At 55.7% G+C, this 24,520-nt stretch overlaps 2 protein-coding genes across 7 annotated transcripts; one reads left to right on the top strand and one right to left on the bottom strand.

The window, feature by feature from the left end:
• The first annotated feature begins 965 nt into the window (after nt 1–965).
• POLR2C (RNA polymerase II subunit C) lies at nt 966–9,897 on the top strand. Its single transcript, XM_025920718.2, has 9 exons — nt 966–1,121; nt 1,304–1,353; nt 3,701–3,769; nt 3,916–3,968; nt 7,137–7,265; nt 7,688–7,739; nt 7,958–8,126; nt 8,272–8,346; nt 8,873–9,897. Exons 1-9 carry the CDS (start codon nt 1,036–1,038, stop codon nt 9,015–9,017), a joined length of 828 nt encoding a protein of 275 aa, XP_025776503.1. The 5' UTR covers nt 966–1,035; the 3' UTR covers nt 9,018–9,897.
• On the bottom strand, nt 9,846–24,517 carry DOK4 (docking protein 4). 6 transcript variants are annotated; one of them, XM_086689350.1, is made up of 9 exons: nt 22,603–22,753; nt 17,913–18,013; nt 17,096–17,354; nt 13,498–13,605; nt 13,219–13,333; nt 12,802–12,921; nt 12,522–12,711; nt 11,661–11,799; nt 9,846–11,503 (listed from the first exon to the last, which is right to left on the bottom strand). In XM_086689350.1, the coding sequence occupies exons 3-9, from the start codon at nt 17,159–17,161 to the stop codon at nt 11,144–11,146; spliced, it is 1,098 nt and encodes a 365-aa protein (XP_086545476.1). In that variant the 5' UTR covers nt 17,162–17,354; nt 17,913–18,013; nt 22,603–22,753; the 3' UTR covers nt 9,846–11,143. The 6 variants fall into 6 exon arrangements, with proteins under 6 accessions (XP_086545476.1, XP_025776476.1, XP_086545478.1 ...); XM_025920691.2 differs by lacking the exon at nt 22,603–22,753 and having other exon boundaries at nt 9,846–11,262; nt 11,380–11,503; nt 17,913–20,877; XM_086689352.1 differs by lacking the exons at nt 17,913–18,013; nt 22,603–22,753 and adding an exon at nt 24,430–24,517.
• Nucleotides 24,518–24,520: the final 3 nt, after the last annotated feature.

Here is a 24,520-nt window from a genome sequence, read left to right as displayed (position 1 = left end):
ACCTCTTTAATTCTTTGTATTGTGACACCCTGGCAGGTCCCCTACGGTAGCTCTTGCAAATTTCATCCCATGCTCTCTTTTATCCTTCGTAACATCCCTCTCGCACTCCGCAGACAACCATAATTCTTAATTTACTGAGATGACACAGGCTATGAAGCAAAGGCCCCCTCCATGCCCTTTCCCTCTGCCTCAGGAAGAGGTGTCGTGTCTAGCTAAATCAAACTCTTTATCTCCTCTCTAATTCTGCCCCCTAAATGTAGCTCTTGCTAAGTTCTACTTTAGAGCCTCTTCTCTGTATGAGCAGCTGTCACCTTTTGAGGCCCATTCAAACCTTTCTCCAGGCTGTTGAGAGGACTTTGGTAATCTTTATTGAGCATCCACCCTGTGAGGGGCACGCTGCCAGGCATGCAGAGATGCGGGTGCAGAGATGAAGGGCCCCTACCCACCCGCCACGACTACACAGGCTGCAGATGATGCATTGAATGGGTGTTGTATCTTACTGCATTTTCCAAAGAGCACGATCCAGACTTGGGGGTGGAGGGAAAGGGTACAGGTATATATTTACCATTCTACTATACTTTGCTAAAGTATGCTTCTGTTTTTCCGTAAATGGGCAGATTTACTTCATTCTCTTAAAGACATCATAGTACTCCTATGTTCGTGTATTTAACCGTCAATGGACAATTAGTTTTGTTATCTTCTGCCATTACAAGCAGTGCTGTAGTGAACGCCCCTGTACGTGTATCTTTGCTGACAACTGCAGGCAGTATGAATTCCTGGAAGTGTTGTTGTGGAATCGAGGGCGTGAGCACGTTTTGTCAAATCCGCCCCTCAAGGTGGTTGCACCTGGTGCCCTTAAAGCAGGTGGGGGTGTGAAACGCCAGGCTCCGAGCGGCGGCGGCCTCCGAGCAGCAGGCGGCGCTGTGAGCGCGTCTGTGCCGAAGCGGCGCGGGCCGCGCTGACCCACTTCCGGCGGCGGCGGCGGCGGCGGCGCACCGGTGCTAAGTCCTAGGGTCCGGCGGGTGGTTGGGCACGATGCCGTATGCCAACCAGCCCACCGTCCGGATCACGGAGCTCACCGACGAGAATGTCAAGTTCATCATCGAGAACACAGACCTGGCGTAAGGCCGCTGAGGGAAGAGGCCGGCGACTGCGGAGCGCGGGGGGCTCGAGCGCGGGCCGGGTGGGGGTCGTGTCCTAGAGCTGCGTTCGGGTGGCGGGGTTTTTGCTTTGGGAACCGTGGGCGCGAGGCGCCGGCGTCGATGCTGCGGCGCCCTCACGCCGATTGGTTTTCATCCCTCAGGGTGGCCAACTCCATTCGGAGGGTCTTCATCGCCGAGGTGCCCATAATAGGTAAGCGAACCCCACCTCTCGTTGCCCACACACGCCCCCACACACCTCGGGGCCGCTGCCCGCCCACACCCAGGGCCTGGTGGGGCCGGTAGTGGGGGCTCTGAAAGGACAGCAGTGCTGGAGATTTGATCAGACCCTGTACCCTCGGCCCAGGGCCACTTGGGTCCACTCTTAACCTACGGGTTGGCGAAGAGCATGGGTTCGGGAGTCTGCGTGTTCGGGTTTGAACACCGTTTTCACTTACTGCCCCTGTGCAACTTGGGCAAGTGTTCAGCTGCGTGCCGTGTTTTTCTCTGTGGCATTCGGACGTTAACAGTGCTTGCAGAGCGATGGCAGGGATTGAGTAACGGAATCTCTCTTAAATGCCTCGTGTTGAGTAGCGGTAGATGTCTTTTTATGAATCCGGTCCTTCAGCCGTACTTAGGGAACACGTAAGTGTCAGGCAGGGTGCTAGGAACTGGGACTGCAAGGCTGCACGGTGCAGGGTTCTTGCCCTGGTGGAGCACACAGTGGGGTTGCCCGGGAAAGGCGAATCCGCAGCTGACGCTGCTGCGGGGTAGCCTTGGGTCAGTAGTTGAGAAGTAGAGCTACAGTGCTGTTGGCGCTTAGAGGGAGGAGGATCGGCTCTGGTTCCAGCCACGTCGCTCCAGGTATTTTTCACCCTTATAAATATACTACAGGTATTTTCGGAGTGTCAACTCAAAGTTTGGGTTGGAGAAAGGAATGTAACTCGGCTGCTACAACAAGTGTGCAGACTCCTAAGGAAATAAGCAGGCCAAGGGATCGGTGAAGGAGAGCATGGAGTTTCCACCACTGCAATCCCCAGGCACTTCTTCAACTCAGAGCTTGGAGTGCTGACCCTCCTCCTCCTCCTCCTCCCTGACCACTCCATGTCTCTGGGCCTCAGTTTCATCATGAGTAAAATGAGGGAGTTGTACTTTGTGAGGCGGCCCTGGCATTAGAGGCTGAATGCCACTTGCCCCACACATTCAGTTCTGCGGATGATTCTGATCACCTGCTACATTCCAGGCCACAGGGGGAATACAAAAGTTAAGACATCTGAAGACCCCAGCTCCAGGATTCTCCGAAGCTTGAGGTAGAGACAAGACATACACAAATATAACACAGTGTAAAATGGGACAAGTATCTTTAGTCTGGACAGAGTTTTATGAGGGGAAAGCTTGCAGGGAGGAAGTGTTGGTATCTGTATCACAGAGGGCAGGTGAGGCTTGGTTTGTAGGAGGCTCAGAGGATTTACACCTGCGCAGGAGAGGGTACGGGCACGTGGGAGTAGGGGGTTATTGGGAGTAAGGAGGCGGAGTCAGAAAAGCTTGGCTTATGGTCCTTACTTGGCTTGGGGAAATAATAGAAAGTATAGGACAAAGCGGGTTGGGTCCTAACTGGTCCTCTTCTGACTTCCATTCTTAGTGTCCACACCCTTTTTGGTAGTTGGGCTCCAATGCCATTTGATTTATGAATTTGTTTGCATACAGGTGTTAACGAATGTGTTTAAATCAAGTGTGTGTGGGAATACAGTCCTTACCTTTCTACTAGCTCATTGCTGGTAGGAATTGGGTTTGATACTTAGTATGCTGTGCACATTAAAGGAATTCTTTACGTGTTAGTTGATTGATGATAAAGAGTTACATTGAGTAATTTGGTCATTGTATCATAAAATGAGGTATGGACCATAAGCCTGTGTTACTTCTGTGAGATTGGCCTTTTTTTTTTTTTTTTTTTTTTTTAAGAGAGAGAGTGAGAATGCAAGCCGGGGAGGGGTAGAGAGAGAGAGGGAGGCCCAGAATCTGAAGCAGGTTCCAGGCTGTGAGCTGTCAACACAGCACCCAACACGGGGCTTAAGCTCACGAACCGTGAGATCATAACCTGAGCCGAGTCGGACACGCTCAACCGACTGAGCCACCCAGGTGCCCCAATTTTCCCTAACTTTTAAGTGCCCAAGTAGTTTGTGTTTATGGATTTGGTGTTGACACGGATAGCAGATGTAAATGCTTCTCACAGAAATATTCAGCTTAAAGAAACATGTTCTCACTGCCATGCTGTTCCCTAAGTCAGTATTTTTTGTGTGGGACAGGGAACCCCCTGCATTAAATCTGCCTGAGTACGGATGGAGGCTGTGTTGCATGTGGTTCTTGTTAAAATACAGATTCCTAGCCCCCACTGGAGCTGTGGAATCAGTTTCTGGCAGTCTGGCCCAGGCCCCTGCAATTTAGTAAGCATTGGGTGCTTCCTAAATCTTGAGAACCACTGCTCGAGGTCTTTAATTTGGTGGCCGAGCTGCATGTCTGCTTTCTTGGTTTTTTTGGGGTTTTTTTGTGTTTTTTTTTAGCCATTGACTGGGTTCAAATTGATGCCAATTCTTCAGTCCTTCATGATGAGTTCATCGCTCACAGGCTCGGTGAGTGCCGGGTTGTGAAAGGTGGAAGGGAGGGGGCTGTGCCTGGTGTCAGAGGAGGGAGCCTCCTCACTCCCAAGGGGGCTTCTAGGTTCTCCTTTTGACTTGACCATTTGGACTGCTTTAAAATGTCTTTCTGTTTCTTCCAGGACTAATCCCCCTCACAAGTGACGACATTGTGGACAAGCTGCAATACTCCCGGGTATGCTGTGTGATTGGGTGGGATGTGCGTGGGGGTAGGGGGGTCAGTTCTCAGGGATTTTCCTGACGTTTTCCTTCTAGCTTTTAGAAAGACAGCATGGAAATGTTGCCTTAGAGCCCAAGCAGGCACTGGTCCTTGGTCCTGCCAGGCTTCAGATGATCAGGCTCCAGGGGCATCAGGGAGTTTCTCCTGCCAGCCACACAAGATGGGGTATATACCAGAATACCCATTTATACCAAGCAGTGGGGGCTCTGCCTTTTCAGAGTCTGATCTGTTCAGACTCTGCTCTCCAGGGTGTCTTTTCCCAGTAACGGGAGCCTAGGAGGCTGAAGGGAGTCAACAGAAGGTTAGGGAATTAGGGAGAGGTAGGGGTGAGATCAAGGAAAGAGAGTGGGACTGTCCCCCACAGCAGGACCTGAGGGCTGTTGTCTGCCAGATATGTGCCTCTCCCTGTAGGTGGTCCTCGTTAAACATGGCCCTTCCTCTAGGGCTGTGTTTCCTTCCTGTGATATGTTAACAGGCCTTGGACTTGGGAGGAGTGGGACAGGACTAGGTTCCCTGCATCCTTTCCCCAGGGCTCCATTAGATAACAGCTTGAGACTCTTCCCCCTTGGTGGCTTTGGGTGATTTTTAATCAGCCCATCCTCTAATATTCCCAAGGTCATGCCATTTTTGTGTGGCTAATTTGATATGTGTTATAAATCTTTTTTTTGAATTTTTAAAAAATGTATATTTATTTTTGAGAGGAGAGGGAGAGAGATAAGAGTGTGAGCGGGGGAGGGGGGAGGGGCAGAAAGAGAGGGAGACACAGAATCTGAAGCAGGCTCCAGGCTCAGCTGTCAGCACAGAGCCCGACGTGGGGCTCAAACTTACGAACTGTGAGATCATGACCTGAGCCAAAGTTGGATGCTTAACCAACTGAGCCACCCAGGCACCCCTGAATCTGTGTTTTTTAAAGAGAGATTGAAGTACACAGGAAAGTGTGGAGATAATCTGACCAGTACTCTTGCTCCCACCAAACAGCTTGTCATAGTCCAACATTTTGCAATATTTGCTTCACGTTTCCAGATTTTTGTAAGAAATGAAACATCACAGATATTGGTGGGGACAGTTGTACAACCAGTTGAAGAGCAGTTTGGCAATGTCGTGGGTGAAGATATGCATGCCCCATGACCTAGCAATTCCATCCATTAAGTGTTTTTCTAGTATTTGCCGAACAAAGATGTTATGGTCTCCTCCCCTTTTTTCTGTTTTTTTTTTTTTTTTTCCTGAAAATCTACAGAAAAGTTAGAAGAATCAAATAATAAACAGCCACTTACTTTCAGCTTTAGTTACCAATTGCTAATATTTCGCTACATCTGCTTTGTTTTTCCTATCCGTGTTATTTTCGTTGAACCATTTGAAAGTTGCAGATACCATAACACTTTTCCCCTAACTACTTCAGCATGCTTGTCCTAAAAATAAGGATAGTTTCCTACATAACTATGCCATCATGCTTAAGACTATTAGCATTATTTTGTCGTATTTCAAATATTCAGATTTTCCTAGTTGTCCCTCACATGTCCTTTCTTGCTTTTTGTCATCCAGCAAAGATCCATGCATGCATTTGGTTGTTACACTTCTTTAGGCTCTTAATCTCAGATCCCTTTCCTTTATGATATATATTTTTTTGAGGTTGTGTACCTTTTCATCTCTTTCATGCCAGTTTCTTTAATTTAGTGTTTTTTTAGTAGGTTTTTGTTTTTGTCTTTTTGTTATCTCCTAATGCGGGGCTCGAACTTACAACTCCAAGAACAAGAGTCACATGCTCTACTGACCGGGCCAGCCGGGTGCTCCCCTTCCATTTCTTCCATATATATATATATATATCTATATATATATATATTCACTATATATTCACTTAATTATTCATTCATTTTTGAAGGGGGGTAGTGGAAGGCAGAGAGAAAGGGAGCGAGAATCTCAAGGAGGCTCTGCCCTGTGAGCACAGTGCCGGACACGGGGCTCGATCTTGTGAACTGAGGTCATGACCTGAACTGAGATCAAGAATCGGATGCGTCACCGACTGAGCCACCCAGGCACCCCAGGCATTTCATATTTCTACTTAGGGTCTCAGTTGCCTGCCTGCCTCACCTGTGTGTGACTGCACACTGTCCAGGTGTGGCCTCTAGCTCTTCCTCCTTGTCTGAAAAACCTCAGAAGCAGGTTAGATGTTCCTCATTGGCCTGAGGGGGCGAACAGTTTGCTTGGTTACATTCCAGTAACTCGCCTGAAGTTAAACTGCAGCAGATGGTCCCTAACATAGGAATGGATTGTTTCAAGAGTCGTTGCTTAAAGAACTGTTGCTAGTTATTGAAGCTGAGTGATGGTTACACGGTGGTAGTCTCTTCTGCTTTGCTCTGCTCTTGTGAATGCATGAAATTTTCCATTATGGAAAGGTTTTTTTGCTTTGTTTTTAAAAGAAAAAGTAGTCTAGAACTTGAAAGAACTTTACTGTTGTTGCCTGGATCATTTTATTTTAAATGATGATTGCATTCCCGAGCTAGTCCACACAGTTCATGGGAAGCTGCACTCTAAAGCGTGGAAGCATCATTCTCTTGCTTAACGCCTTGTATCCCTGAAGAAGGGCGCTCCGAGGGCCAGGGTGAGAGTTTAGCAATGTGTCTCCCGGTGGTGGCCTGGCAGCTGCTGGAGGTGGAAAGTAAACCCAGGCGTCAACAGGTACGGGTGGTCTCTAAACTGGGAAGGGGGGCGCCTGGGTGGCGCAGTCGGTTAAGCGTCCGACTTCAGCCAGGTCACGATCTCGCGGTCCGTGAGTTCGAGCCCCGCGTCGGGCTCTGGGCTGATGGCTCAGAGTCTGGAGCCTGTTTCCGATTCTGTGTCTCCCTCTCTCTCTGCCCCTCCCCCGTTCATGCTCTGTCTCTCTCTGTCCCAAAAATAAATAAACGTTGAAAAAAAAAATAATTAAAAAAAAAAAATAAACTGGGAAGGGCCTGCACTTGGGCGGCCCGGGAGAATGGTGTACCAGATTGGCATGGCCCACAAGAGCCTGGAGCCTGAGAGCAGCCCTTTTACATTAAGAAATCTAAGGAACTGGGTGTTAGAAGCAGGGAGCTCAGGGCTCACCACCTCTCCATAGGCTCATTCCCGCTTGTCTTCCCGCCTCAGGACTGCACGTGCGAAGAGTTCTGCCCCGAGTGCTCAGTGGAGTTCACTCTTGACGTGCGGTGCAACGAAGATCAGACTCGTCACGTCACGTCTCGAGACCTCATCTCCAACAGCCCCCGGGTCATTCCAGTTAGTGTCTCACAGTGTCCTACCCAGGACCTTTGTTCTCCTCCTGGCTCGAAGTGAGCCAGACTCGGTGGTTTCTTACAAGATGCTGATTTCCCTTGAGTTACCCTCTGCCTTCAACCGAGCCTGGTGCCTAAAAGTGCTAATAATTCTGGACAGTAGCCAGGGTGGACAGGAGCATTGTTGTGCTGTGTGCCCACCCTCTGTCACCCGAGGACCCTTTGAGAGGGTACTGTTTTGACTGAAAAGGCTGTCAGCAGGCCGTGAGGCAGAGGCTGGAGTCCAGCTCCAGCACAGATTTAATCCTAGTACCCCTCATTCCCAGGCATCCTGTCCCTGGTCGGCAGGTGCGGGAACATGGTTGCCAGAAGAGGTGACTGGGGAGACGAGCAGCTAATAAATGCCTCTGTTTGGGCTCCCTCCAGGTGACCTCCCGGAACCGAGATAATGACCCCAATGACTACGTCGAGCAGGACGGTAAGGGGCTGGGGGGAGTATGCGGATCTCTGCCCGGCTCGTCGTCCTGCAGGCCAGCACAGAGGCAAGACCAGACACAGCTTCTCGTGCTCCCTGGTCTCTGTCAGCTGGCCTGTGGGCTGTTTTTCCTGATTGTGTGGTCTTCTGGTGGTATTCCGGGTCAAAATTCAGGGGACGGTGTCTGTCGGCCCTTGACTGACTCACACCTCTCCCCACAGACATCCTCATCGTCAAGCTGAGGAAGGGCCAGGAGCTGAGACTTCGAGCCTATGCCAAAAAGGGCTTTGGCAAGGAGCATGCCAAGTGGAACCCTACCGCAGGGGTGGCTTTTGAATATGATCCTGACAATGCCCTGAGGCACACAGTGTACCCCAAGCCTGAGGAATGGTATGTTCTCATTGGGAGTAAAGGCATTCAGGGTGGGTTGGTGTGGAAATGGCTCCCAGTCACCGGGGTCGGGGCAGCCTCACTGTGGACATAGTGCCCTAAAAGCAGCTGTAGCAGCCCTGTGCTGACCTGTATTTGACCTCAGGCCAAAGAGCGAGTACTCAGAGCTGGACGAAGATGAGTCACAGGCTCCCTACGACCCCAACGGCAAGCCAGAGAGGTAAGATCCAGGCCGGCACATGAAGAGTGTAAGAATGTATGGTTTTGGTGCAAGGTCTGAGTCGGGAGACCCTTCCCTCACGTCCCAGTGCCCGTGAGCTGAGGAAGGAAGGGTAGCTGCAGAATCCATGGCGGGTGCAGGTCCCAGGGCAGGTGATCATCTCCCTTGGTCACTGTGGGATGAGGGGCCCTGCGGTTGTTTCACTCTGCTCCTCCTCTGATGAGCAATCCCCAAAGAAAAGGTCTGCCCAGAGCCAGAAGTGACCAGTCTTCTGACAGTGAACGTGAGCCACTGTTAACTTGACTTTCCACTGTCTCCATGTGGAACACATGCACTCCGAAGTGTTTTAAGGTTTCCCCAGTAGCTTTTTGAGCTAGCTGTGGCCTCCTTGGAGTCCCGTAATGTACAGCAGGACCCCCGTTAGTAAGAGGTTGAAGCCACCCAGGAGAGAGCGCATGATCCGAGGCCGACGCTCGGCTGAGCCAGCCTGCCTCACGGAGGGCTCTCACCAGACTCTTCCTCTTAGGTTTTACTACAACGTCGAGTCCTGTGGCTCTCTGCGCCCTGAGACCATTGTCCTGTCAGCCCTCTCTGGATTGAAGAAGAAGCTGAGTGATTTACAGACCCAGTTAAGCCACGAGATCCAGAGTGATGTCCTAACCATAAACTAGCACAGCTCACCTGTTTGAACAAAAAAGGGGGGGATCTGGGCCAGCGGCTGGATTTGTCTCTCCAGAGCCTCTTCTAGCTACTGGGATGTGGACAGCTGTTGGCTCGGGCTTCTTGGCAAACCGTCAGTACCCACTAGAAAGGGAGCCGTATGGAAGAGGCGGCCTATCCCAGCTTTGCTCAGATTGCCAGGCATGCCACTGGCATTTGAGGCAGGACAGTTTTTTACTAGACATCTCACGTCCCTGGCTCTGCCCACTCATTGCCAGTGGCATTCCCCAGGACATCCCTTCCAATGCGTTTTCTTATGTGCCTTTGGGGGAGTCTGTTGAGAACCACTGAGCTGGACTTTCTTCTGTTGGTCATTTCAGGTCTTCAAACCCTTTCTGTCCAACAGTTGGAGGTTTCACAGTTGTACCTTGGACTTCCGGTGTTAGGATTGAGTGTTAGAACCCTCATTCAAGTTGCCTACAACCCCTTCCAGTCCCTGCCCAGAGCCAGGCTGCTGGCACTTCGCTCAAATCTCCAAGTGTCCCTAATTTGAGAACCCTTAGAGAAGAGTGTTAGAGCCTGGCTGCCTCCCTGCCCCAGGTAAACCCTGTATTTCATTCTCTACCCATTAGTTATGAACTTCACTGCCAGTAGCCTGATTATTTAAGTTTGGGTGCTGGGGGGCAAGGGCCTTAATGAAGGGAAGGTCTGGCCTTGACCCCTTACCCCTGTAGGGTAGAATCATGCCCAAAGTAGTTAATTAGGCAGCCTGGCAGGAGAAGCCTGGAGAAAACCAGAGATTCGGTACAGAAAGGAAGGGATATTTATTGATTCAGGAGTTGTCTTTTTAAAAGTTTTTATTCTTGGCAATAAAGAGCACAACATAATCTCCTTCATGCGTCATCGTGCCACTAACTTGAGCCAGCCGGCCCTACCTCCCTCTCCAAGGCCTTTGGTGCCGAGCTGGCTGTGGCCCCTCTCTGGCTCCAGGGCGCTCCTGGAGGGGCCTCTTGCTGTATCATTCTGCCACAGCTTGAATAGTGGTTATTTACAACAGGGTCTGTTCCACAAATCAGAACCCTAAAGTATTTAAAAAAAAAAAACAAAAACCCACACACGCAACCAAGGGTTTGATGGGAATAGAAAGATAGCCCTTCTGCAAGGTAGTCAATAAATACCAGCACTAGAAAATCAATTGCTTTAATTGCATTTCAGCAGGGAGCCTCAGCACCATGTGGGGAAGAGGAGATGGGAAGGGCTCGGTTTCCGAGTGCTTTTGGCCGGCCATAGGGTGGCCAAACAGGGCAGAGGGGCTCCCTCTGCTGGGACATCACCTACCCCCAGGTCAGTGAGGGTGCGGGAGGGGTGCTCCCCGCAGCCTGGCCCCGGGGCGGGGAAGAGCTCAGACCGGCCCTCCTCCTCCTCGCTGAGGTGACCTGCACCCCCACCCCTGGGGGATCTTCTCAGCCTACTAAGCAGGAAGGAGCCTGGGCAAAAATTACATTTTAAAACCAGATTTTCACCTGAGGTGTCAACCAGATGTCACCTCTGCTTAAAACTCCCAAGTGCAAGGCTGCCAAGAGGCACAGTGGAAGCTCAACTCCTTCCTGTGCCCCTCTAGGCCCAGAGGAACTGAGAAGCCACCTGCTGTCTCAGCCCCTGGGCTGCTTGGGGAAAGCCAGCGGTCCCAGCGCCAGCCTGGAGCTCTGTCTCCCTCCTCTGGCCCTGGCCACTCAAGCAAGTCCTGGCAGCAGGAGGGCTGTGCCACGGAGGACAGGGAACAGCTGCCCTCACGTTCAAAAACAGCCTTGACTGTGACCCGGTCATGGGATTAAAAACTGTATGTGGTATCGGGGAGGGATGGGGGAAATCTCAGGAGTATAGAATATGTCATAAGCCATATATATTAAAATCATTAACAGTATATAGTCCCACAGTAGCTCCAGCCCCGCACATGCTCTGGCGGTGTGGCCAGCCCTTTGCCTTGGTCCAGCCTCACCCTGGGGGCAAGGAAGGGATAGCTTGCTCCGCTTCTCCAGGCTCTTGGCCAGCAGCCCCTCGAGGGCATCCACAACACGCTGCAGTCGGCCCAGCAAGAGGCAGCCCCGGCGGTCCTTGGCGCGTGCCGGCCCTGCCGTCACTGGGCTGGGGTCTTGGCCTCGCTGCCATCCCCCTGGCCGGGCTTTGGCTTTAGCAGGATGAATCGGTTGAGGAGGTCTGTTTCTGAGCTGGCCTGGGCTGCCCCGTACCCCTCACCTGTGGACACGGAGGCGGGCTCAGGACTTGGACGCAGGTCAAAGGACCCCCGCCCAGAAGGCCTGGTCCTCCACAGAACCTTGTGGCAGGTGAGTGTGGGGTGCCGCTGGGACTCACCGGCACAGCTGGACGCCTCGGCAATATTCTGGGAACCTGTGATGTGGTGCCAGTAGGCACTGCGGGGCAGCATAGTGGTGGGCGTGCAGGGGTATGAGTAATGTTCCGTGCCCTTGTTCAGCAGCTATGGGGCAGAGAAGGGGGGGCCCTCCCGTTAGCTCCAGGGGCAGCGGCCTGCCTCCAGCCCAGCACCCTGCCGGCCTCTGGCGTACGCGCCAGCTGGAGACAACTGGCGTGCTCTTAGCCTCCCCGGTAGCCTGGACCAGTGCCCGCTGCCTCACCCTCACGTTCTTCTCCATCTCCAGCAGGACGCGCTTGTGTTGCTCAGCGATGGCCAAGGTGGCACTGTGGACCCGCTGGTAGATCTGTTCCCCTTCCTGTGTCTGGAAGGTGTAGAGCCCTTCCCCGGCATCACACATCCTAGGGACACAAGAGGCACCGAGGGCGAGGTAGAGGGGACTGCACCACGCACACACAGGTGCTTGGTCCGGCTTTCTGGCACCGCAGACTGGCCGCGCCCCAGGCCCTCTGCACCCCACCCCCTCTGTCTTCGGGGGTGCTGGCCGCACAGCCCAAACGTGCTGGGCATTTTCTGTGTACCAGTGATCTAAACGCCTTACAGGAATGAACCCATTCAGGTTTTTCTCCCATCCCTTTGGTCTGCGCACTTTTAGTTTCCTGTTCTGAATTTTCTCAAACCATTTTGCAGATGAGGAACCTGAGGCCTACTGATGGTAACTAGCTTAGCCAGGATTATACAGGGGATTACACAGAATTTAAGTCTAGGCAGGCTGGCTCCAGAGTTCAAGCTCAATCCTCACCATAATTCTAGGAGGTGGAGTACTTTTTTTTTTATCATCTATTTGACAGATGAAGAAAACAGACGTGGTCCACAGCCACAGAGCTGTAGGTGCCAGGGCCAGCATTTGATTTGAGCCCCAGAAGTTTGAAACAGCCGCACTTGACCTTCCTGGCGTGAGCCTCAATTTCTTCATCTATAAACTGGAAATCTTACGTTCCCTTTTGGTTTTCTATGCTGATAAATAAGCTCCCAGCACAGTGCCTGATAGAGTGAACGACGGCCGACAGCATGATCGTGGTGGGACATGGTGGGACAGGGTTGGGGGGCAGGAGGGTCCTACCGGCCAGCCTCGAAGGTAAAGCGTGTGGCATCCCGGCCATAGCGACGCAGCGAGCAGAGGGGCCACGAGACGAGCTTCACGCGTGGGTTGTGTATGTCCCAGAGGTAGATGTTCTCGTGGGTGATCTGCAGCTTGCACTCGCCATACACATCCAGGTTGGGGCAGGGCAACAGGAAGACATTGAAGCGGTCTGCAGCGGGAGAGGAGGAGTGGGGCTGGAGCCTCCCCAGGGGAGGACTCTCCTCTCTCCTCCCACCCCCTCGGCAGCGGCAGGCCTCACCTGTCTGCTCACACTGCACTCCTGGGGCCAGGAGGTCCGGCTCTCCCAGACTGATGTCATTGAGTCGTGACCCCAGACACTCCATAGACAGTGTCTTGTACCACTCCTCCGCCTCCAGCTCTAGAGAAAATGGTACCTCGTGCCAGCCCAGGGTCCCCCAGCAGCCCATCCATCTGCCCTCAGCCCAGAGTGTCCCACCATGCAAGGCAGAGAGAGTGAGGCCAGTGGATGCTACCTGCCTGTCTCCCCTTGTCCTGGGGGCCTGCTCCCTCCAAGCCCCACCCCCCCACACTACTTTCACCCCCACACATCACCCCCAGCCAGGGCTCGTCCTGCTCTGCCTCCTCCCGACTGCACCACTGGACCATGACTGGCCCAGGGGAGTCTGGCTGGAAACCTGCAGCCCCCTCTCCTCACCTGAGTCGCAGGTGAAGGTACGTGCTGAGTCGTCGGTGAATATGATGGCCACCGCCTGCCTCTTGGTCTCCTTGGGGAGCCGCGTGACACATTTGACGTTGCTGATCTCAGTTACCTGCGACAGCACCCAGGAGAGACTGAGCCAGGCTGGAATGCCTCCCTCTGCACCGCCCCCCCCCGCCCAGTGGTGCCACCCCCAGGAGGGTGCTCTTGGACCTCAGGGCTCGGCAAATCGTCACTGCTTACAGACTAGGGTAGCTAGGACCCAGGCCCCCTAACCTTGGGGCAGCCTCGGAGGCACACTGACTTCTCATCTGGGTACTTCTCCAGCCGCTGGGGCCCTTTGCTGGAGGATTTCCGGAACACCAGCCAGCACCTCCGGTAAATCTGTGGGGCAAGAGGGCAGTGGGATCAGGCCTCCTGGGACCACTCCCACCCAACATGGCCCTGACTAACCCCTGCCTGCCACAGGGGGCAGTGCTACACGGCCTTCCCTGGAAACCCAGCCCAGGAGAAACCTGGGACCAGCAGCAAAGCCCCCTCCCCAAATTGAAGAAGCAGGCATTTCGTCCCTGGCTCTGCAAGACGGTTGCACAAAGAGTGCTCTGAATCACTGTTTACTGCTCAGCTCGAAGCTTAATATAAATAGCCAACGTTTGTTTCCCTTCTGTACTTCCTAGTGTTCTTCACAGTCAATCTCAGGCTCACTCTTGAGGTTGGTTTGATGATCGTTGCCACTTTACAGACAGGAAACTGAGGCACCAATAAGTAACAGTTGATAAATGGTAGTGCTGATATTTTTAAAGCGCTGGCTAGATCCAGAATGGATATTTGGAGGCCACCCCTAACAGTCTGCCCAGGGCTCTGGAAGTGCCAGCCACAACAGAGGGAGTGTCCTAGGGACAGGGATCAGACCCTTGACCATTCTGAGCCTGCACATCACCACAGCCCTTGTTCTCAGGGGCAGGGGAGGGCTCTTGATGGGGGTAATACCCCCTCTCATCTCTGGCCACCCTCTCTTGTCATCCTCTGACATTCTGGAGTATAGGAGGTCAGGATTAGTTCCCTGTTCCAGTTGGGGAACCAGAGGCTCTCAGTGGTTCCCCAGAGGGGCAGAGCCAAGAACCTGGGGTTACCCCACAGCATAGTGCCTCCCCAGGCGAGGTTCCCTCCTGTCCGACTACTGCCAATGACCCCGTGCCTAAAACTGCCTTGATTCTCTAGAGCTTCATGGGCTCATCCTGACTGCCAAGGAGCCAGGGTGCAGGGAGCCAACCATGCTCCAGGGCAAACTGGCTTGTCAGACCCCCCCCACCCCCACCCCCAGTGGTGGCCTAGCCACCGGCCCAGGCTGCAGACTCTTCCTTCCCTGGCCCCCTCCTCCACCCCAGGCTCTCTCTCAGCCTACTCTGTCAGTGGGCACTGCAAAAGCCCGGCAAAGCCTATTCCAAGAAATCACAGGTGCCCCCTCTCACCGGCAAACAGTAGGGAGACTGGGGGTGCCCAGAGCAGAGGAAGCAAGAGGCCCATAGCCCCATGCCTACGGCCCTGCCACTCAGTCCCCAGGTCCCGGGTAGGCAGGGCCCCAGGCCAAGAAGCCACTCAGAACCAGGCCATTTCTGGGACCATCTGGAACTCTAGGAGGTATCTCTGCTCCTGTACCCAGGGCCCGGGCTCAGCCCCTGGCCTATCCACCTAAACCACAGCAGGCCTCAGCTCTTAGCTGGGGAGCTCCTTTAGGACAGAGACTGTACTTTATTCTCAGAATCTTCACTCACATCCTGGTAACCTTGTTAACACAGCTCTGCTGAACAAGTGAATGACCATATGAAGAGACCGTGGATGGTTGGATGAATGAATGAATGAATGAATGAAGGCTGTCGACCCCAATATGCCCTGCCAACTTGGGCTCCATGAAGCTTGCAGTGTAGGGGCAGAAGGCCCAGGGGCCTGAGCACCCTGGTTGCCTGGTTACAGATACAGATAGATACACACACACACACACACACACACGCACGCACGCACGCACAGCCCCAGGGAGCCACTGTGCTCAAGAGCCCTCCTTCCCCACTTCTCATGGTCTTTGATCAGCACTTCAGAAACACTCTGCCACAGCTCTGCCAGAGGAAGGCCCTGGCGGGTAGGAGGGTCTGTTCCCCAGCTCTTTCAGCCCCTCCTGGCTCACCTTTGTGAGCTGAGACCAGAATGGCTGCCCTGGCACAAGAATGGCTGACAGCCCCTCATATCAGACCTGCAGGGACAGGCTGAATGCCCTGGGTAGAGGGAGACCCAAACTGGATCTGGCCACACCCCAGCTCCCAATCTCTCCCACTGGCTGTGTCCACCTGTAGGCCACTTGGTTTCAGGTCTCCTCCTGGAATAGGTCTGATACTAAGTGCAAGTGGCTGCCTCAAGGGGGCTCTCGTTTCCCTGTAAGCTCTGCACTGGGCAGGGCCTTGGCCCAGGTGGGCCCCCCGCCCCAGGGACCTGCTAGACCCAGGCCCATAGGAATGAGGAACCATACTAGAAGCTGGGCCCCTACTCCCTTGGCCTCCCCACCTCATTTTCAGTTTCTCTAGTTCTGTGCTCCACGTGGGTTCCATCCCTCTCTCAGGACCCGAGCAAGGTGGTGCCCACCCAGGCACGGTCTCCTGGACTGAAACCCAGGTTGGGATACAAATCCAAATCTAGCAAAGACTCCAGACATGCCTACAGCTCAGCTCCTACACTCTGGGCAGAACACACGCCCACAGGGGCGCGCGGGACCACAAAAGGGGGGGAGGGGCAAGAACCACCCCTCTCCAAGGCCAGCCCTGCTTGGTCTGGTTTCCAGGCAGGGAAACCATATCAGAGCCCTGTTCCTCCCCCACCCGACTCAGGCTGAGCCAGGAAGCCTTGAGAAGTCTGATCTCACCCCACCCCCATCAGGGCAATGGGGGAGGGGAGGAAGATAGAGAAGGGAGACCCCGTGAAAACACAAGACTTGGGCCACCTCGGTCACCAAGGATACCCTCCTACTGGGGAAGGACCCCTCACTGGAGGTGGGAGAGGGTCAGCAGGGGAACAGAGGCAGCTCTTGGACAACCTCACTGAGATCATTAAGTTGGTCCCAGGAGCCCCTGGTCATGCTCTCTGGGGGTTGAGGGGAGGCTGTACTCACCAGGAGGGGGTGAGGGGGGGCGCATGCCCACAGAGGTGTATCTGAGGCCTCATCCCCACAGACCCTGTAAGCAAGCCCCCAGCTTGCCAAGCACCCAGTGCGCAAGGAGCCACCGCCAACAACTTAGAGGAAAGCAGTCTGTCCCAGAGCCACAGGCCATCCTGCTCTAAGTTCTCATTCCTAAACCACATAAATACCAGCCTCTGCACCCTCACATCACTGCCCTGCCCCACAGCCAACCACTCTCTTTTTCACACACTCCTTTAACAGTAAAAGCAATAGCCAAAATAAATACATAAGGACCCGTACACAGAAAGCAATGGAAGCTGGGGGAGACCAAGGGACTTAAGAGAAAAGGGGCCAAGAGAGGGAGGAGAGAAACAGAGAGGCGAGGCGAGGAGGAGACAAGGGGGAGTGAGAGGCTCAGACACAGCCCCGCACTTCCAGCCGCTGTCCTGGCCACAACTTCAACAATGGCAGGGCAGCCGCCTGCCCCTCGTCGGCCGCCACCCCTGGCCCGGCCGCTGGGACGCCGGCCAGCCCTGCTGGGGTGGGGGCCGCAGCAGGCACATGCCGGGTAGCCGGCTGGCCAGAAGCCTCGACACCACAACTGCGCGATGCGGCCCCAGGCGGGCACCCGCGCACAGGACGCGGCAGGCTCCAGACCAGGTCCTCGGACGCCCGTCCCTCGGCAAGGCCCCTCGGAGGGTGGCTCACCCCGAGCTTCCTGCTCTTCATCTTCACGTAGCCTTGCTTGACGATGTCGTTGAAATTGGTCGCCATGGTTTCCCCACTGCCTTTGGGGTGCCGGGCCTGGCTGAGAGCGGGGAGGGATGCCCAGGTGGCCTCGGTTTCCGGATCCTCCTATCACCTGTTCGAGACACTCCGTCGTCGTCGTCGTCGGGGGGGCCGCGAGGGCCGCTCCTCACCTCGCCCGCCTCAGCATTGTTCTAGCAGCTCCTCTGCCCGGCGCCTGCTGGAAATAAAAATGACAGGGAGATTAGACAGTGACATCTTTCTCTTCCCCTGGCTGTCTCGCTCTTTTTTCCTTCCTCTTCCCACATTCCTCCCTCCCTCCCTCCACCCGCCCTTCTTCCTTCCCTTCCCTCCCCACCCTGGGACGACAGAACCATTCAGGAAAACCGAGGTGGAGGCAGCAGCGAGGAAAATGGTCCAGCCCAGTCCCCTCCCTCACGGCTGGGGCTGGCGGTTAACCCCTTCCTGGAAGGGCTGGCGCCGGCTCCCACTGTGGAGGTGGGAAGAGAGGGAGGTGGCCCAGGAGCCGTTGTCCCGTCCCATCTCCTGTTACAACTCTGGAGCAGACTTAAGGTGACCTTCCCAGAGCCAGGCCCCCTCCCATGCACAGGGGCCTCAGGGGAGAGCCTTCCGAGAGAGGGGAGGTGGGGTGCCCAGGAGGTGGCCCACAGTCTGGTGTGAGTGAAATCCACACTTCCCGAGCTTCAAGACAGTCTGCCTGGTCAGTCTCAGCAGACCCCCAAATCCCTCTGCCCACCCTCCCCCTGCCAGTCTATACCTGGTTCTCTCCAGCCCCAGGAGGGAGGCTGAGAGTCAAGCCCACTCAGGCCCTCATCCCGGCCCCTGGAACTCTTCAGTAGCTCCTCTGGGTGCTGCTTCCTGGGTGGGAGGGCAGAGTCCAGTGGGGCGGGCCCCCAGATAAGCCTGAGGAATGTGCTGGGCCGACTGGAGGTGGCCACTGTGGAAACAGTCACCTCTCCCTGGCCGTAGGGGAAACCGCTGGTCTGGGGGTGCTGGCACTGAGTGCCCCATGTCCCAAGCATGGGCAGGAGTTAATTACAGACAGAGCCAGCAGTCACCTGGCCCTGGATTAGAGGACACAGCCACAGAGCGGTGAGGAGCACCAAGGGGAAGTCTACAGGGAGCAGGAAATGGGGATGCCAGCAGGGGCCGCTCTGAATCAGGCAGATAAAAGCTAAGACTAAGACAAGGGGAGGGGGTCCTCAGCAATGGCGCAGTCCGACACCCATTCTACAGACGGAGGGGGAAAAGAAAGCTGCCCAGAAAGGATAAGCAACATGGCTAATGTCGCACAGCAAGTCTGGGGCACAGCCAGCAACGAAAGAGAAGTTTCAGAGTGGGTGGCGGAGGCAGGCCCGGGGCGGGAAGGCAAGGTGGAACGTCCTGTGGCCATCTCTGGCTGCCTACCACCACCCAAGCCCTCTCTACCATTCAGGCTCAGAAGCAGGGGCTTTGCCGGCAACTCGGCCCCCCGTGTCTCCAGGATTGCTGGCTGGGAATGGAACAGCATTTCTGGGGTCAGCAGGGCATCTGGGCCGCCAGGATAAAGCCCTGGGACAAGCTTGCTGCTGGATCCGCCAGCAACTTGGCATTAATTACTCTCCTGGAAGACGGTCTGTTGAGTACCTAACAAGGAACAGATGGGCCTACCCCGCCCCCCCGGGGGCACACACAAACAAGGGAATGGGCAGAGAGGGTGATGCTCCCCTAGCTTACCTGCACCCTGATAGCCTCTTCCGCACACCCTCAGCTGCCTCCCTGCCCATTCGGTCCCTCTATCCCGGCCCCCCTGGGTTCCAAGACCCTCCGTGATGGGATATCCAAGTGGTTTGCTTTCCTCCTATAAAGTCTGGTCTAGGGTCCCCTTCCCAACACTGACCCCCAAACAGCCCCACCACACCTGAGCTCTGGCAGCCAGAGACTGGTAAATTTCCCCAGCTCTGTCTCTACTGCCTGCCCATGGGGCTGCCTCGCCCCCACAGCAAGGACCACCTCCGTTAAATTCCCCTCCAAGGCTGGCCATTGGCCACAAGGCTTCTGGGTTCATTCAAGGGAGCCTGGGGTGTGACACAGCCAGGAATGTGAATCCAGCGGCCTGCTCCATGCCTCAGTTTCCCCATCAGTAAAAAAAGAGAGAGACAGAAAATAAGTCCCACTTTGAGGAAATGCCTCATGGGGGTACCTGTTTGCCCACTTTGGACCCAGAGCTTCCGCCCCCAAAACAAAGGCTATTTTTATTTCAAGGGCTGTGACACTATCATAACCAAGCCTTCCACCTGCCCAGTTCAGGCCTCTTGTCATGGCCCCGCCAACCAGCTACCTTCCCAAGTGACTGTGATGCCAAGCTCTCAGGAGCACTGCTGCCCTGTCTGTCCACAGGCCCACACCCTAAGCCCTAGAGCCAGCCCCACAGAAATAACCCAGCAAAAGAGCAATCTTCCACGGGAAGCCCGGGGGGCAAAGGCTCGGCAGCTCCCTCTTTGGCCCTAAGTCACAGGGATTCCTGGCCACACTCAGACCCTAATGAAGTTTGCAAGAGCAAGACCCAGCCTGGGACCCAAAATGATATGGCAAAGGGGGGTAAGGGAGGTAGGGGGAAAGGTCAACAGGTGGACCCCCAAATTGGACAGGCAACGGGATCCGGTGTGGGGGTGCCCAGAACTAACTCATCCCCCTGAGGGACTGTATTATTAAGCTGGACAGGTGGCCCCGGGCTGAGCCTGTGAGGGCCCACCGGGGCCTCATGGTGGAACGCAGAAGTCCAGGCACGGGGCTGAGGTGGTCCCTGCCTTGCCACACCTGGGGCCACTTTCCCCATCACTCCTGGGCCACCGCCAGCTCTGCCTCTCTCGAGCCCACAGCTGCAAAGAATGCCTCACTAATTCAAGGCCTGATGTCTCAGGCCCGTGAGCTCAGCTCTGAACTCCCAGAGAGTGCTCAGCAGCCCCCTGAGTACTGCAGGGGAGAGCGGGGCCCCCCATTCCTCCTCCCAGCCTGGCATCAACATGGCTGCCCAACCAGAGACAGCACCCACCCTGAGCCAGGCCACTAAGGGCTCCTGTACAGAGAGAGCTGGACTCAAAGGCCCCCTTCCCCCAGCTCTCCCCAGAAAGGGCAGGAGACTCCCTGATGCCCAGCAGAGTGGTGGGGCAGGGCCTCCCAGCCCCATAGGGTAGCCCCTCTGAGCACTCCTTCCCTGCACCTGGATTCTGCCTGGAGGCTTTGGCTCCAGAACAAACGCTACTTGCTGCTGTTGGCAACCAATGACTGAGCAGGAGTGGCTGCCTGCCTGGCCGGGCCTCCCCACCCCGTGGGGGATAGGATCTTATCAGGGCTTCAGGGACAGCCCTACCTGGACACGCCTCACTGTCATCTCCCTGTCTCGCCCCATGGCAAAGATCCTATCGGCAGGAGGCAGGATTCTCTCCGGCACCAGGGACACTTCCCATCACCTGTACTCCTGCCCTCTCTCCCCCAGTGTGATTGTTATCAGGGGCCACGAGGGCGTCTTCCCATCCCACCCTCTGCCTCCACCCATACAAATCCCCTGAAGAAACCACCAGCTCAGACACTGCGGGTCTCATCTAAGGCGGGTGGCAAGACGGATCAAGTACCCAACCCGACAGAGTGGGATGAGGGAACATCTGAACAACCACAGTCTCCTGGGCCCTGAAGTCAGGCAAATGATGTTATGCCTCCACGCAACTGCCACTCTGCTGTCTCTGGGCCCCTCACCCACCCCTCTGGGCCCATCTCCCCCACACCCGCCCGGCTCAGCACGCACGGCCTCCTATCTGTTGCTCAACACGCCTAAATCCTTCCCACGCAGGACCACTGCACTTGCTGTTCCAAGCCTACAACACTGTTCCCTCTGACGGTCCCAAGGCTCATTCAACGCTTCATTCAGGTCTCAGCTCAGAGGTCACCTCCTCAGAGAGGCCTTCCCGGACCACCCGAGCCAAAGAAGCCCCGCCAGTCAGCCTCTATCCAGCTTCACTGTCTTCATCACACACATCACTATAGGGCTGTCTTGTTCCTTCAGCTCTTCATTTGCTACTTGGCCACTGTCTCCTAGAACACTCTAGAACATCAGTGCCTTGTCTGTCTAATTAATAGCTCCATCCCAGTGCACAGAACCATGTCTAGTGCAGAGTAAGTGCTCAGTAATTGGGGACTGAAAGCATAATTCTCTCACTTGTCCTCCTCACCCATCCTCCCACCACCACCCTTAGCCACCTGGCAGGGCCCAGCTCAACCTCCACACGCATGTTAAGTAGCGATGGGCTCCCACCTCCCTGGGTCCGGGTCCTGGGGCCTTCCCAGGGCTGACTGTCATGGTCAGCAAACTGTTGTTCCTGAACAACCAGCCAGGCCCCAGCTGGGTTCAAAGCTGCCTCAGGGGAGAGAGTACTGCTGACATGGTGGCCAGGCCTCCCCATCTTGGTCAGGGTTGTAGGGTGAGGTCATGCCCAGCCCTGCTGCCCTGCCCGAGAAGGGAGAGCTAAAAGTAGCCAGCACCCAAGCACAGAGAGGCAAGCAACTGGGTGGGAGGGGTCACAGCTCCTGAAACCCATCCTGCAAGGGGGGCAGGAATGGCCTGCACTCCAGCCACATCTCTCTGAAAGGGGCAAGGAAAGAATCTGCACTAAACAAGACCAGGCTCGCACCACGGCCAGGAATCCTGCTAGGCCCCTCACTGCCCTTGACTTGCAGACCCCTACACCCCAAATGCTCCATCCAAGTATCCTGGCAACTGCCAGGCACCCACAGCTTGGGGCTGGCAGGCTGCACAGAGGCCCTGCTCTGCCCACATCACCCAGGTGCTCAGCCTCTGCTCAAGCTTCTTTGCAGTGACAGAAAGCATTTAACTGGAAGCTGGGCCTTGGGGGCTCTGGCAGGAGGGGAAGGTGGACAGTCCCCTATGGCCAGGGGAGGAAGGTTCCAGGCGAGGAGGGGAGCTGACCATGAGTTTAAGTTGTAGGATAGGAACCATTTGCAGGTGTGGTGGGCAGTGGGCCGCGGGGGTAGACAAGACTCTTGGAATTTGGGGGAGCTGAGAGAGAGCAGGCCATGGGGAGCAGGAAAGTGGGGAGGAAGCTGGGGGCTGCGATGGGCTGGGATATGCCCGGTCGGACGGCAGGCCCAGAGTGGAGACCACAGGGGCCTGGGCTTCTCCGACGGTTGGTGTGGGGCACAGGTGAGGTCAGGGCCCCGACCAGGGCTCCCCTGTAGGCGAGAGCTGGTGTAGGAGGAGCTCGGAGAGAGTTTCAGGGGCCTGGGGGGGGGGGGGGGGGAGGCTTTTGTGGGAGGGTCCCCGAGGCCCCCTCCCCCGATAGGGTTGGTAGGTCCCATAGGCTTGGAGAGTTCTCGGGCTGGAGTCGCCCAGGGTCTCGCGGGCTCGGGCGTGGCCTAGGTGCCCCCTCCCCGCCTCGCGCCCCCCAAGTTACCTGGGCGCCACGGCCCGGGCCCGGGGCGCTTGCTCGGCGGGCGGCGGGCCAGGCTCATACCCGCGTCACGGCGCGGCCGGCGGGGGCAGCGGGGCGGTGGCGGCGCCGGGCTCCGGGCGGTGAGCGCGAGGGAGGCGCGGCCGCCGGGCTGGGCTCCGGCTGGGACTCGGCTGCATTTGCCCCGCCGCCGGGGTCCCGCCTCCCCCCGCCCCGAGGCCCGCCCCGCGGCCCGCCCCCGCCGTATTCCTCCGAGCCGCGGGACACGCACTTCCGCCCCGGCGCCCCCAGCTCGCCTCCACCGCCCCTTCAGTTCGCCCTCGGTAACCGGCCCAGCCCCGCCGTCCCTCCCTGGACCCCTGTCCCAGCCTCCTACCGCCTCTCAGCCCCTGGAAGATGAACCCAACGACAGCCCTCAGCTCCCAAATCTCAACCCTTAACTCCTTCGGGAATGACATGCGCGCGCACACACACACGTTGTTCCCCTATCCCTATACGACTCCCTGGTCCCTCCAAGCCCAGCCTCCCCGAGACCTCAGCGGTACCCCGCACCCTCCTCACACACTCGGGTACCCGCTACAGCGCCTCCAACTCCAGAGGTCTGCTTCCCTAGCAGCCTGCCAGCCTCTCCCTCCCCTGGCCTCCACTCCACCCTGGAAACACCCAATACTCCCATTCTATGTCCCCCCTGAGACTTCGGCCTTAAGTCCAAACCCCATTCCTCTCGGTCACCCCCCCCCCCCCCTTCCCTGCAGCACACACACTCACCTCGCTGCCCCTCATCCCATCGCTGCCCTGCTGGAATCTCAACCCACAGGCCTCCTCAGCTGTTCCAGGCAGGGATGGGGAAGTTCCCTAGGGCCTTCCCAGGGAGGGACTGTCTCACCCCTCTGGTTGTGATGTCTGCACCCCATTACACCCGTGGTTCTCTGGGTGTGCTTTCTGGGCCAGAGGAATCACCACCAGCATCACTCTGAAACGTATTAGAAATGCAACTTCCCCACCCCACTCCAGACCTATGAAATCAGAAACTCTCAGAGTAGCCCCCGGAAGGAAATCTGTGTTTTATCAAGCTCCCAGGTGATTCTGATGCACACTATCCCCTGCTTTCGACCCAATATACAAAATGAAACAAAAGTACGCACCTGAACAACCAAAACCCTGAGAAATGAAAACACCTCCAAGTCCAAGCCCAGGTGTCATCAGAGAGATAGGCCTAACACCTGGAGGGGCCAAGAATCACAGCACTCACCCATGGAGTCCCTGCCCCTGCCTCCAAGACGCCGGGCCTCAACCTTACCCAGGCTTGCCTGAGAGCTTCTTAGGGGGCTGCTTCCTTTCCCCTGAAAGTTTCCCTGGATAGTCATTGTGGTGCCCCCAGGACTCCCAGCAGCCTCCCACCCTGGGCCTCAGCTAAGCAGCCCCTCACTGCCAGGGGAGGAAGCAGCTGCACCGGTCCCTGCCGGCCAAGCTGGCCTGGATCTTGACCTCCTGACCTCCCCATGCAGCTCCCAAACTTGACCCCACCTGCTTTGCTTCAAACCACAGCCCATAAAGCCCTCCAGCACTTGATCCATCACGGCAAACTGTGTTTGCCACCAGAAACCTCTGGAGAACTTTTGGCCAGCAACAACAACAAAAGAGTATTCACAATAAGCGAGCATCTTCTCTAGAGCAGGGTTTCATAAAGAGCTTCTTTCTCTCATCTCCCCCAATGCAGTCTCCGTCTGCATTGTTGTTGCCTAAATTTTTTTCAATTAAATGTTTTATTTTGAGATATTTGAAGAGTCACGTGGTATTAGAAGCTACAATACAGAGAGATCCACGTACCTGTAGCCAGTTTCCCTCAATGGTGGCATTTGTGCCACAGCATCCCAATGCAGACACTGACATCGAAACAAGATACGGAACATTTCCATCA

This window comes from Puma concolor, chromosome E2 (assembly GCF_028749965.1).
Source record: "Puma concolor isolate L17-30 chromosome E2, mPumCon1.1.hap2, whole genome shotgun sequence".
Lineage (NCBI taxonomy): Eukaryota > Metazoa > Chordata > Mammalia > Carnivora > Felidae > Puma > Puma concolor.
Note: the sequence above shows the minus strand (reverse complement) of the source record. Positions and strands in the feature narration are given on the sequence as shown.

Bases quoted from the DNA above. Each gene is read 5' to 3' on its own strand.
- POLR2C (XM_025920718.2), top strand. From the start codon at position 1,036: ATGCCGTATGCCAACCAGCCCACCGTCCGGATCACGGAGCTCACCGAC. The intron at 1,354-3,700 runs GTAAGCGAACCC...GTTTTTTTTTAG, and splicing joins CGCCGAGGTGCCCATAATAG to CCATTGACTGGGTTCAAATT. The intron at 8,127-8,271 runs GTATGTTCTCAT...ATTTGACCTCAG, and splicing joins TACCCCAAGCCTGAGGAATG to GCCAAAGAGCGAGTACTCAG.
- DOK4 (XM_086689352.1), bottom strand. From the start codon at position 17,161: ATGGCGACCAATTTCAACGACATCGTCAAGCAAGGCTACGTGAAGATG. The intron at 13,606-17,095 runs GTGAGCCACCCT...CTTGCCCCACAG, and splicing joins TGAAGAGCAGGAAGCTCGGG to ATTTACCGGAGGTGCTGGCT. The intron at 12,712-12,801 runs GTGAGGCCTGCC...CTCCCGCTGCAG, and splicing joins AGTGCAGTGTGAGCAGACAG to ACCGCTTCAATGTCTTCCTG.